Source organism: Phyllostomus hastatus, unplaced genomic scaffold, assembly GCF_019186645.2.
Source record: "Phyllostomus hastatus isolate PE091 unplaced genomic scaffold, TTU_PhHast_1.1 phas_contig_34, whole genome shotgun sequence".
Lineage (NCBI taxonomy): Eukaryota > Metazoa > Chordata > Mammalia > Chiroptera > Phyllostomidae > Phyllostomus > Phyllostomus hastatus.
In genome coordinates this window covers 35,679,740-35,693,186 of record NW_025333857.1, presented here as the reverse complement: position 1 = coordinate 35,693,186, position 13,447 = coordinate 35,679,740, and the positions used below count along the sequence as shown (strand labels likewise).

At 38.4% G+C, this 13,447-nt stretch overlaps 1 protein-coding gene across 1 annotated transcript; it reads left to right on the top strand.

Moving 5' to 3' along the window:
• Positions 1-214: 214 nt before the first annotated feature.
• Positions 215-9,939, top strand: RFK (riboflavin kinase). The gene is made up of 4 exons (XM_045840901.1): positions 215-664; positions 1,522-1,673; positions 6,559-6,661; positions 7,654-9,939. Exons 1-4 carry the CDS (start codon positions 583-585, stop codon positions 7,782-7,784), a joined length of 468 nt encoding a protein of 155 aa, XP_045696857.1. The 5' UTR covers positions 215-582; the 3' UTR covers positions 7,785-9,939.
• Positions 9,940-13,447: the final 3,508 nt, after the last annotated feature.

The window sequence follows — 13,447 nt, the reverse complement described above, 5'->3', positions numbered from 1 at the left end:
TCAGGATCCTTCTGAAAACGATGAAGGCAAAAGAAACACTACGACATCCCCCAGGCTGAAATACGGGTTCTTCGCCATATTTCAAACCGCCTGGGCCGGTAAAAAACAAAGAAACGGTGCACCGGCGAGGCGTTCGGCCATGCTGAGGCTGCGGCCATGCTGGGGGTGGGGCCATGTTGGGGGCGGGGCTACGGAAGCCGAACAAGGTCCGGGTCACTGGGCAGAGGAAGTGTCTGCAGGCCGGTGCATTTCCGAGGGCTGGGGCCCTTTCCCCGCCAGTCTGCCCTCCCTGCGCTCCAAGCCCGCAGTCGCATTCATTTCTACCCTCACGGCTGCCACCTTTGCTCTCGAGGCGGAGACATATTCTCCGAGTTGCCAGGCAGCTTCTGTTGGGTCAGCAGCGTGAAGGGATAGACCCTGCGTGGCTCCGGCGCCTCCCAGGCCGTTGTACTCCCGCCCGGCCCGCCGGCCGAGCTCCTGCCCGACACCCCCGGCTGGTCCGGGGGGCCGGGCACCACCTCCACGGCGGCTTTGCTGGACCTGCGGCCTGGGCCTCAGTCCGCACCCCAAGCGGACGACGTCATGAAGCATCTGCCGTATTTCTGCCGCGGCCAAGTGGTGAGGGGCTTTGGACGTGGTTCCAAGCAACTGGGCATCCCCACAGGTGAGCGCTGGAGGGTGCGGATCCCCTGAGGCTTGGGCGCGTGGGAGGTGGACGTCAGCTGGGGCTTAGGACGGGGGTCGGGCAGGGTCTTGGGGCTGAGGACAGTGGTGACACCCTCTCCTCTGCTTGTCTCTGCTCGGTTGAGGCGGAGGACCTTTGATCAGTCTGGGGAATCAGGTCCTGGCCGGTGGTTTTGAGTTTTCCGGGGAACTGCCTTGAGGGATGGTGAGGGCAGGAAGCTGGAGCTGAGTTTTGCGGTCCCCCTTTGCCGACTCTCTATCCAGGTGTGATAGAGCTGCCAAGCATGGCACGAGCCTTGCCCATTACAAAACATAATTTGGGCAGATTGGCTGACTTTTCATGCCACTGTAGGGTGTTTTTTTTTTTAAACCTGTTAATAGATTGTGTCCAAGTGATCATACAGGCAGTTGAATGAAAATCAGATCTCTTTTTTGATCTGTCTACATTAATTTTAGTAGTCCGGACTTGAAGGTAAGCGTAATTCATTTTTAAAAATGTAGTCAGGGCTGCCCCCAGACCTATTAAAGCAGTCTTCGAGTTTGGGGACTAGTTATGTGTATTTCCAAAATGAGAATCTTTCTAAGTGATTCCAAAAGACCAGGTCTAAAAATTCCAGCTGTTCGTGTATTTGTCGTCTTCTACCTGGAGAGTGTGATCTGGTACCTTGTTCCTAACTTAGTAACATAAAGAGGAGAAATTCGACCCAGAATATGGAATGGTGGGATCGGTCCTCATAAGCAATCTTGTGAGCTTAATTATTTAGACTAGCTTTTCGTGCTATTTTTATGAGTAATATGATACCCTTAACACTCAGAATATTTACTTCTGTTTTTAAGCTAACTTTCCTGAACAAGTAGTAGACAGTCTTCCAGCTGACATATCCACTGGCATTTATTATGGATGGGCCAGTGTTGGAAGTGGAGATGTCCATAAGATGGTGGTGAGCATAGGATGGAACCCATACTACAAAAACACAAAAAAGTCCATGGTAAGAATGCATTTCACTCTGTACCTGAAAATGGGATGATGATTTAGAGTAATATGTGGTATTAGGTGTACATATAGTGGAATGGACTATATCAGTGGTAATCACAACATAGTCTAAATTCTAGAATTTTTGGCAGCATATTTGAAGGATTTAAAAGTGAAATATTTAGTTACTATTTGAATGGAATAACTTTACATCCTTTCACTTTTAATCACTTTTAATTATGTCTGGATCTAAAAGTGAATCTGTTTTGAGTGTGTAGTTGAGTCTTCTCTTTTTAATCATTCTGCCTTTTAACCGTTTAACCCATTTACATTAAAACTGATTATTGATGAGGGAGTTAATGCTATTTTGCTATTTGTTTTCTATATGCCTTACAGCTTTTTTGGCTATCATTTTCTCCATTACTGCCTTTTGTGTTTAGTTGACTTTTTTGTAGTGACATTTTGATTCCCTTCTGATTTCCTTTTGTGTATTTTCTGTAGATATTCTTTGTGGTTATTATGGGGATTCCATTTAACATCCTGAAGTTACATAAGTCTAATTTGAATTTACTCCAACTTTAATAGCATATACAAACTCTTTTTTTTTTTTTTTTTGCAAATCCTCACCTGAGGAGATACATATATACACATACATACACAGAGAGAAGAAATTTTACATTTTTATACACTGTGCCCAATAACATAAGTTAATAATTTTTATGCGTTTATTTCTTAAATCTTGTATAGAACAAAAAGTTGCAAACAAATTACAATAATATTAATTTTTATAACTGCCCATGTATTTCCCTTTGCTGGAGATAAAAGTGCTTGAAGAGTATGTTTCATGAAATTCAGCTTGCCACAGTTTATGTAGTTCATTCACCCTTTAATTACTTGGCCACTCTGTTAGCATAGAACTGCTTATTATGTGAATGGTGTTTTCTGATAACATGGCGAGGTAATTTCCCCCCCTCTTTGAAACCATTTGAGGTGTACTTTCTGCTCCTCTCCTAGGACCCGCATAGCTGATGTGCTTAATCTGCTAGATACAGCCAAATCTTTTGATTAGTCCAAGTGTGTGGCAAAAACAGTTACAGTTCATCTAAATTTCATCCTCTTTGAAGAGTTTATAGAAGAGAAGTATGTCACAGTTGGAAAATCACAGGGCTAATACAGGCATAAGCAATAGAATTGGCCCCGAATTACTTAACGTTGTGTTCAACATTTCTCTTATTTTTGAGTGTTAGGGATGTGAAAAATATTTGTTGGCATAAATAAAGAAAAAAAATTGATGAAAGAACACACCTTTTCTTTTTTTGGTAGAATGGGGGAAGAAAATAAAGGCAGGGAAGGCTACTTTGACTAATTTTTCTTTATTAGCTATTCAAGTAACAGAACTGTTACTACAGAGCCAGTTAAGGAATGCCTTGAAAGTACTTTCATAGTTAGGAGATACTCAATTTTCCCTTGGGAGGAGGTTCATAAATTTCAGAAGGTTTTTTTTTTCTTCTTTGCCAATAACAGACATATATGATGTGCCTGTTCAAGACTTTTTCTTTTTCTATTTTTAAAGGTTTCATTTATTTATGTTAGACAGAGGGGAAGGGAGGGAGAAAGAAAGGGAGAGAAACATCAAGTGTGTGGTTGCCTCTCACATGCCCCTACTGGGACCTGGCCTGCAACCCAGGCATGTGCCCTGCCTGGGAATTGAGCCAGCGACCCTTTGGTTTGCAGGCCAGTGCTCAGTGCACTGAGCCACACCAGCCAAGAGCAAGACATTTTCTTTTTTAAAAATTGGATTGTCTGTCTCAGTGACTTAAGTTCTTAATATACTCTATCTAGATCCAGTTCCTTTGTTGGGACTATTTATAAATTGCAAATATCTTTTATGTTGTGCTGCTTTTAAGAAATCTTTGCCTCTTCCAGAGTCATAAAGATATTTGTAGATTTTGTTTCCCCTAAAGGCTTAATTGTCTTGCTCTTCTCATCAAATGGATTTTTGAGTATGGTATGAGGTTAGGGTCAAATTTTTTTTTTGTATGAGTATTGACCCAGCCCATTTATTATATTTTGTTTTATTTTTAAAAAAGATTTTATGGATTTGTCTTTAGAGAAAGGAAAGGGAGGGAGAGAGGGAGAGAAACATGATCAGTTGCTTCTTGCACTCCCCAAAATGGGGACCTGGCCCACAACCCAGGCATGTGCCCTGACCAGCAACCTTTTGGTTTTTGGGACAATGTCCAATGCGCTGAGCCACACCAGCCAGGGATTTACTGAAATCCCTACCAGCCCATTTATTGAAAATGCTATCCTCCCTGGCGGCACTCCAGTGTCAGCTTGGTCTTAAATCAAGTGACTTTATCAGTGTGAGTCCAAAACAGGCTCATACATTAAATTGGCCTATCTCCTAGTTTATCAGTAGGCCATTGCCACGTTGTCTTAATTTCTCTAGCTCTATAATAGGTCTTAATATCTGATCATATAAATCCTCCAGTTTTGTTTTCAAGATTTCTTGGGTAATTTTGGCCTTTCACATTTCAATATAAATTTTAGAATCACTTTCTGAAGTGATTCAGTTTCTGTCATTTGAAAAAAACCTAAGGTTTTGATTGGCATAGCATTGAATCTGTACATCAATTTAGGGAAAGTAGACATTCTTACCATTTCTCTGTGATGTTTTATAATAGTGTCAAGGTCTTATATATTTCTTTTTATTCCAAGTTTTACTGAAAAGAAAGACTGAAAGTCACATTTATTGGTTCATAGTATTGGGTTGGCCAAAAAGTCTGTATGTTTTTTTCCATAAAATAAAAGGCATATATTTCATTTCCACCAACCGCTTTATTGATTTGGATATTTTGAGTATGTCGGCTCTCTCCCATGTGGTATAACATTGACTGTTTTCAGTTAATGTCTTGATTTGATCTCTGTCAACTTCAACTTGTCTAACCAGCCATGGAGCATCATCCAGCGAGAAATCTCTAGCATGAAACTTTGCAAACCACCTTTGACATGTTCGATCAGTCACAGCACCTTCTCCATAAACTGCATAAATCTTTGTTTGCATTTCAGTTGTGTTTTTACCTTTCTTGAAATAATAAAGCATAATACACCGAAAATGGTGCTCATTTTCTTCATCTTCAATATTAAAATGGGTACACAAAAATTCAGCAATTTGGATAAATTTTAATGCATGCTGATATGACAGCTGTCACAAACAATCTAACAAATTTTATTGAATGAAGTTAAAGGCAACTTAGTGCTACTAGAGCCATCTTACAGGAAAAAACACAAACTTTTTGGCCAACCCAATACAAAGTCATGGGGCACCTTATGTCTTCTAACTCAAACCCCTCAATTACAGACAAGAAAGCTGAGCCCCAGAGAGGTTAAGCTATGCCATTAGCTAAATGTGCAACTTGAGACTTTTGATTCTTAACTTATTTTTCTTACTGTAGTACTTTCCTTCTCCTAAACACTTGGAATTTAACATAGTATTTAAGTTCAACTCTTCTATAAATGATTTCATTATCTAACAAAACCAAAACTTTGATAATAGCTTTAAGAAAAGTTCTATTTCTTTTTAAGAATTTTTTTTTTATTTTTTTAAAGATTTTATTTATTTATTTTTAGAGAAGGAAGGGAGGGAGAAAGAGAGAGAGAGAGAAACATCAATGTGTGGTTGCTGGGGGCCATGGCCTGCAACCCAGGTATGTGGCCTGACTGGGAATCGAACCTGCGACACTTTGTTTCGCAGCCTGCGCTCAATCCACTGAGCTATGCCAGCCAGGGCTAAAATTTTTTTATTTTTAGAGAGAGGAAAGGAGGGGGAGGGAGAGAAAGAGAGAAAAGAAAAGAAACATTGATTTGTAGTTCCACTTATTTATGCATTCATTGGTGATTCTGGTATGTGCTCTGACTGGGGATTGAACTTGAAACCTTGGCATATCAAGACAATGCTCTAAACAACTGAACTACCTGGCCAGGGCCTAAAAAGTTTAAAGGAAACAATATCCATGTTTCCTTTTAAATTGTTTAAGTCAGTGTTCCTTTTTTTAATGGGCTTCATAAAAATCCATAAATTCCATTAAGTGTATATAGGATGAACTTCCTATATTTGGTAGGAAAGAATTACTCAGATTTTCACGTTTGATTTCTTTTAAATAGGCCATTCTTATTAAACATAGTATTTCAAAATATACCTCTAGTCTCAAGTTAGTTACATGTTTCTAAATTGTGTAACCTTCCAGTGCTACTGTCCTAGCCCATCTTCAACTGTCTTGGGTGTTTGCTTGCTCTTTAGATTCGTTTTCTGCCTTTTTGAACTCAGGTTTCTTCTTTGTAGGCGCCTACTAAAATTCTGATTTTTCCAAAGTGTTTACTTCCTGCACCACTTTGCTTCATTGTGTGTTGTGTGTGCCCATACATCACATCATTCCCAGATCAGGAGCCAGCTTGGGCTCTTCTGTCCCGCATCGCCTTCAGCTTCATCCAGCCCTCAAAAGTTTCTTTCACTGAGTGTGTTAGACACACTTAGATCCTGATTAACTTTAAAACTGGGTCTGTTATTGGTAACATCTCTTAATACTTTACTCCCTTTTTGTTGTCTTTGCTCAGTTTTTCTGCCTTGCTAAGACTTAATTACTTTGCTGCATGTTGGTTTTTTCTATAAACAGCAAATCATACCTCATTTGTGGTGTAACATCTACATTACTCAGTAATGTTTCTATGTACAGTCAGGAGCAGGGACAGGAACAATGGAAAAATTCAGGAAAAACTGCATTTAGATTTTAACCTGTCTCAGAATTTAATGAGGGTTGTTTCATTTATGTGTATATTTCAAATTTTAGGTATTCTGCAATCTGATGGTAATTTTTCTTTTAAACATTTCTTGACTATAGGAAACTCATATCATGCATACCTTCAAAGAGGACTTTTATGGGGAAATCCTCAGTGTCGCCATTGTTGGCTACCTCAGACCAGAAAAGAACTTCGATTCTTTAGGTAAGTTTTTAGTTAGATTATCTTTTTTTTATATATATTTTCTCCTAATTTTTTAAAAGATTTTATTTATTTATTTTTAGAGAGGGAAAGGGGGGAGAAAGAGAGAGAGAGAAACATCAATGTGCAGTTGCTGGGGGCCGTGGCCTGCAACCCAGGCATGTGCCCTGACTGGGAATCAAACCTGCAATGCTTTGGTTCGCAGCCCAAGCTCAATCCACTGAGCTACGCCAGCCAGGTAGTTAGATTAACTTAAGTATTACTATAGCTACTTCTGCTTCTACTAGTAAGAACCGTAGCTTTACAGATCACACTTGAGCATTTAATGTGTGCCAGGCATTGCTGAGTGCCTTAAAGGAATTAACTCCTTCCATTCCCACAATAACCATATGAGGAATTATTCTGCCCGTTTTGCAGATGAGGAGATTGGCACACAGAGGTTACATAATTTGCCCAGGGTCACATAGTAAGTGATGGACCAAAGATTCAAACCCAGCAGCAGGCTGGCTGCCTCTCCAACAGTATGCAGTTCAAATCTTTATTTCCTTTTCATGTTTTAAGGAACAAGTAAGAATTAATAAACTGTAATGAATAATAGATGCTTTGTAATGCTTGCTGTGAGAAACAATCAAAAACATTGTATCAGGTATCTTAGTGTGGTGTGATAGTTTTAATTGCAGAGTTTTGTTTATAAGTGTAAATGCTGAAGAGAATTAATAGTGAATATTTGTTTCTTCTATTTGATATTAGCAATGTACTTTTTCGCTGATGCCTTTCTCTAAGAAATTACAATAAGATTAGAGACATATTTTGTGTGCTATGGATTTTTTACTTAAGTCTGTGAGAACAGATAGAACAGTTACTGGGCAGCTAACTGCTCTGTTCTAGAGACACTGCCAGCTCTGTGGAGTGTTTTTACGAGAGGTTGAACAAAGGGGTAGTAAAAAGTGTAGGGGTGTTTTTCATCATCTTCACCTGGTTTGTTCTCTCTGCAGAATCACTTATTTCAGCAATTCATGGTGATATTGAGGAAGCTAAGAAACAGCTGGATTTACCAGAACATTTGAAACTCAAAGAAGACAATTTCTTCCAGGTTCCTAAAAGCAAAATAATGAACGGCCACTGAGGAAAAGTCATCTTCCTACTCATTCATTGTTTTCCGGTGTTTTACTGCTCATAACTGTGCAGTCTCATCTTGGTTAAAAACCAAACATTTTCCTACAGCTGTGAATCAGTTCAAACAGTACAATGTAATTATCATTATGGTCTAAGTGTTCAATTAAACCCATCATGTTATAGTACTAAAAAGATTCATTTTAAAAATCAAGATTCTTTTTATGTAATGTGTTGATTAAAGTTACCACTAGAAAGGTCTTAAGTGTCTTATAAGGAAAATGAGATATATATATAGCTATGGGTAAAGAGGCAAGTGAATAGTTTGAAATGAATACTAATTCTCATGGTAAAATACTAGCATGTATGTACTTGTATAACATGTGCTGCTACACAGAGACGGCTTATGAAAGTAAATGTGATAAACAGATTTGATGGTTTATTATAAACCTAAGGGGGGAAATTCATACTTTGTAATTTCAATATTTTGTGCATTAATATATTACTACAAACATGAAAACTTGTAAAATCTTAATGAGTCATTTTCTTTATGAGGTCCAATTGTGTTGTGTGTGTGTTTTGTTTTTTTTTTACAGCTGCCTTAGTTCTAATTGGTCTAAACTCCTTCTGCCAATCAGTTTTTCTTTTGGTTTATCTTTTAAAACATCAAAATAAGTGTTTTTCGAATTTGTAGTTTATTTTTGTGTTATGTAGCACTTTTCTCTTTTTAAGAGGAGACACTTCTCACCATTTTTCTTGATTTTCTTTTTTTCCTTTAGGTAAATGCCATGTCAGCTTTTTTTCCATTCAGAATATCTTAGGACTTAGAAGGATTGCATCTATCTCTACCATTCTATCCCTTCACTATACAAAAAGACCCTGAAAACTTCATCTTTAGTTTCTATAAAGCTTAAATGAACATGTAGCAGTTCACTTTTCTATACCAGGTTCTTAAAGAATAAAAAATACTTGTTCCTCCACCCCAGGGAAAGTGTTTTAAGGGCCCGTTAAACTATGGAATAGAAATAAAGTTTTAGTTAATCCTCACATTATGCATTTTTTCTTCTTCACAGCTAAGAAGTGGTTTTTGGCCACTGGAGACTTGTTTATATTGGCAGGAAGTTGACATCTTTGGATACTTAGGAAATTAAGATTACAGGTTCTTTTGGCCCCTGAAGCAGTACATTGTATTATTTACTTTGGTGCCAGATTTGGTTGGGGGGTGGAGACAGGTGTATAAAAGGTAATTTTTTTTGTCAGTCTGTTCCATGTATCCATGTCTCTGTTTCCTTTTTTTTATTGTATTTTTCTCCATTACCATTTAGTCCCTTATGCCCCCCTCCCCCACTGCAGTCCCCACACTGTGTCCATGCCCATGAATCCTTTTTCCTGTTTGCTCAACCCTTCTACCTCCTAACCTCCCCTCCCACACTATCAGTCATCTGCTCTCCATCTAAGAGTCTGTCTCTGTTTGCTGGTTAGTTCAGTGGGTTCATTAGATTCTACATATGAGTGAATCATAGGGTGTTTGTCTTTCTCCAGCTGGCTTATTTCACTTAGCATAATGTTCTCCAGGTCCATCCATTACAGATGCAAAGGGTAATTAATAGAAGACGGTTTTAAAGATAATGTATTATAAGTAACTTTCACTTATCTGCACAGATAGAGCACTAATTTTAACCAAAACATAAGGTATTTAGGATAACAAAGTTGATGTTGGGGAAAGGGAAACATGGATACATTCAGTGGGATTGTTTCACTTTTTGATGTATTAATTTGTGGCTAATAATGTAGTGTGTCTTCATTTCTTCTCTATGAAGATACTTACGAAATGTAATTTAATGTTAGAAATCCTAAACTTGAAGGAAGCCTCAGTTATCAGTGGCTTTGTGAAGCAAAGGTAAAACAAACGTGCTTGTTTGGATAGATTGCTGCTAGTTATGTCCTCAGTAAGTTTGAAAGTTTTAATATTTTGTTGCCTTATATTTTGTGAAATTGCCATCACTTTTGAAAATCATACAGTGTGTATGTTAGGTAATACCACCTAATGTTTTTTTTAAATTTTGGTTTAAATACTGATGTATCATGAGAAATTGTAGTAGTACTATTTTTGATTGGTTTGAATGATTTCAGGCGTTGAAATAAATCTTGACTAACTGATGTCATAATTTTGCTTGCCTTATTCATTCATTCAGTATACAGTTGGCATTCATTATTTTATATTTATTTCAGGTGTATAGCACAGTGGTTAGGCATTTATGCAATTTGTGAAATGTTCCCCCCAGTAATTTCAGTACCCACTGGCACCATACAGAGTCATTACAATATTATTGACTGTATTCCCTGTACTTTACATCCCTGTGACTGCTTTGTAACTACTGACTTGTACTTCTTAATTACTTTACCTTTTTCACCTGGTTCCCTAATGCCCCTCCCATCTGGCAACCATCAGTTTGTTCTCTGTAGGTATGTCTGTTTCTGTGTTGTTTGTTCTTTAGATTCTACATATAAATGAAATTATATGGTATTTGTCTTTCTCTGTCTGACTTATTTTACTTAGCATAATATTCTCTAGGTCCATCCATGCTGCTGTAAATGGTAAGATTTCATTTGTATATATGTACCACATCTTTATCCAATGATGAACTATTAGGTTGCTTTTGTATCTTGGCTATTGTAAATAATGCTGCATTAACATAGGGGTTCATATATCTTTTTGCATTAGTGTTTTGGACTTTTTTAGATAAATAACCAGAAGTGGAATTGCTGGGTCATAAGGTAGTTCTGTTTTTAATTTTTAAGGAACCTCTGTTATGTTGTTCATAGTGACTAGGCCAATTTACAGTCTGACCAACATTGCACAAGGGTTCCCTTTTCTCCGTTCACCAACATTTGTCGATTTATAATATGATGGTCATTCTGACAGGTGTGAGGTGACATCTCATTGTGGTTTAATTTGCATCTCTCTGATTAGTGATGTTGAGCATCTTTTCACTTGTCTGTTGGCTATCTGTATGTCCTCTTTGGAGAAGTGTCTATTTAGGTCCTCTGCCCATTTTTTAATTACATTGTTTGGGGTTTTTGGTATTAAATTGTATGAGTTCTTTATAGATTTTGGACATTAATCCCTGATTGGATGTATCACTGGTAAATACGTTCTCCCATTTAGTGGGTTGTCCATTTGCTTATTTCCCCTTTTGTTTCCCTTGCCCTCATTGCTGATGATGTGATCTCTCTCCTGCCCTACTTGGAATGGGAATCATCCCTCAGTTCAGTGTATCTGTGCTGTACTGGCTCCCTGCCTGTTGGTTGCTTCGTAGCCAGCTGAGTTATCATAGAGAGATCACATTCATATAACTTATTACAGTATATTGTTATAATCTGTTTTAGTATTAGTAGTTGTTAATGTCTTATGGTACCTAATTTATAAGTTAAATCTTATTGCCCTGGATGGGTAGCTTAGAGCATTGTCCCAATACACCACGGTTGTGGATTCGATCCCCAGTCAAGACTCGTACAAGAAGCAACCAGTGAATGCATAAAGAAGTGGAACAGCAAGTTTATGTTTCTCTTTCTTTCTCGCCCCCCATGAAATTAATAAAAATAAAATTAAAAAAAGACTTTATCATTGTATAAGAAAAAATGTAGCATATGTAGGATGTCATACTATCTGCAGTTTCAGGCATCCACTGGTGTCCTTGGAACATATTTCCCACAGATGGGGGAGGGGGTGCCCACTGTGCAGTACTCAGATTGAAAGGCACTTAACAGAAGGGGGATGGATATATTTGAGTGACATTCATAAATATATGAATTCACATACCAACTCCGTAATAGTCCAATGTCTTGTATTTTTACAATCACCGTAGTTCTTAGAATGTAAGCTTTTAGAGGTCTTGAACTATATTTTAATTTCATGAATACCTATATGTGTATAGATAGTCCTCTGTATACATTAGTTAGAAACAATTTATCTCTGATATTGGGATCTGACTACATCAATAGAATTAGAGCTTCACCAGGAACCAAGCTTGTGGGACAAATACTTTTTGAAACTTCCTTGGCCCTGCCTCTTTTTAGTTTCATTTCATTGTTCAAGGCAAAAATCTATGTTGTAGATGAAACCTCTAGGGCTGAATTTTGTTATCCTTTAAGACCTAGTTAAAAATCATGGATATTAAATGATACTTTTCTCAGAGAAAATTTGTAAATTCTAAAATTTTTTTCTAATTTTTCATGAATTAATACTTTAAAAAATACAGTAAATCACTAGAAAAACAGTCACATTTGGATGTCCTGGCAATGTCAAGTGCTATAAAAGATCCAAACATTCTCAGTTTCAGTGGTGGACAGTTTACAGGACAGTAACAGTCTATAGACCAAAACTCTGGCCCTGTGCTCAAGACTGTAAACTTTATCTGTAGCAGGGTTGACAAGGAGTGTGTGTGTGTGTAAAAGGCCAGAGAATGAGTTCTTCGGGTTTTGCCACAGTGAAAACGGACCACGGACACTACGTAAATAAATGGGCGTAGAGCTATGTTTCAAAATTTCACTGAGGCAGCTAGAAAGATGTGGCTCAGAAGCCCATAGTTTGGCAAATCCTGAGTTAGATTTTTCAGTCTATTAGGACATAGTGAGGTGGTAACCTTTTACCTGATTACAGTGCAGGTTTTATGTTATTCATGTGCACATTTTATTTTGATGTATAGGTGTTTAAATTAGGGAGGATAGCTGTGGATTTAAAATGGTCTTGGCATTTCCAAATCTATAATGTCTAGGTGAATTTCAAATGTTTACTGTTTTAATTGGAGGTATAGATGATCCCAATACACCAACACTGGATGTGTTCCCTGCAACTGAGTAGCTGAAGCTCTGACACCTGTGTGTGAGCAGGTGGGGTCTCTGGGAGGACCGAGCCCTCGTCCATGGGATTAGTGTTCTTACAAAGGCACTCCAGAGAGCCCTCCAGCTCTCCTTTCACACATGAGGATACAGGGAGAAGGCAGAGGTCTGAGAGGGGGAGCAGAGTTGGCCACCCCAAAATACACCTTTTGGGGTATTATTTTAAACTGGTTATGTTTAAGAAAAGAAAGACAAAGGAAAAACCTTTGACTTTCCCTCTAAGTGCCTAAAAGGATTCACAGGACTGTTCCAGGAAGGGAGATCCCATCCCAGGTAACTATAATATGAGCTAGGTGTGGTAGACTGGAAGGAGCCTAGCAAGGCCTATTTGGTCAAAAATCTCCCTGTGTCCCATTTTAAGATGGCCCAACAGACATGTCTTCACTAAACACTAATTCAAGCAACTCCTTGTAAATTGTCTGCCTTCCCTTAGTCATCCTAGACCCCAGCTGACATTTACACCTAACTTTGCCTTACTTTCTTTGGAATTCTCATGCTTAATGTGACTTCCCTGTGCACATGTATTAACACTTAATTTTCTCCTGGAGAGCAACATCGATGGCAAGAAACATTGATCGGTTGCCTCCCGAGTGCACTCTGATCAGTACGGAACCCAGGCACATGCCTTCAACAGGAATTGAATGGGAAAACTTTAACCCTTTGGTTGGACAATGCCCAACCAAATGAGCCAACAATGATCAGGGCCAAAGTGCTTTCAATAGTACCTGAAGAATTGTATGTACTTGAAAAATGCTAATTATTGTTGTAATGGTG

Coding starts and splice junctions, on each gene's coding strand:
- RFK (XM_045840901.1), top strand. CDS start 583: ATGAAGCATCTGCCGTATTTCTGCCGCGGCCAAGTGGTGAGGGGCTTT. Junction 1,674..6,558: donor AAAACACAAAAAAGTCCATG/GTAAGAATGCAT, acceptor TCTTGACTATAG/GAAACTCATATCATGCATAC. Junction 6,662..7,653: donor AAAGAACTTCGATTCTTTAG/GTAAGTTTTTAG, acceptor TTCTCTCTGCAG/AATCACTTATTTCAGCAATT.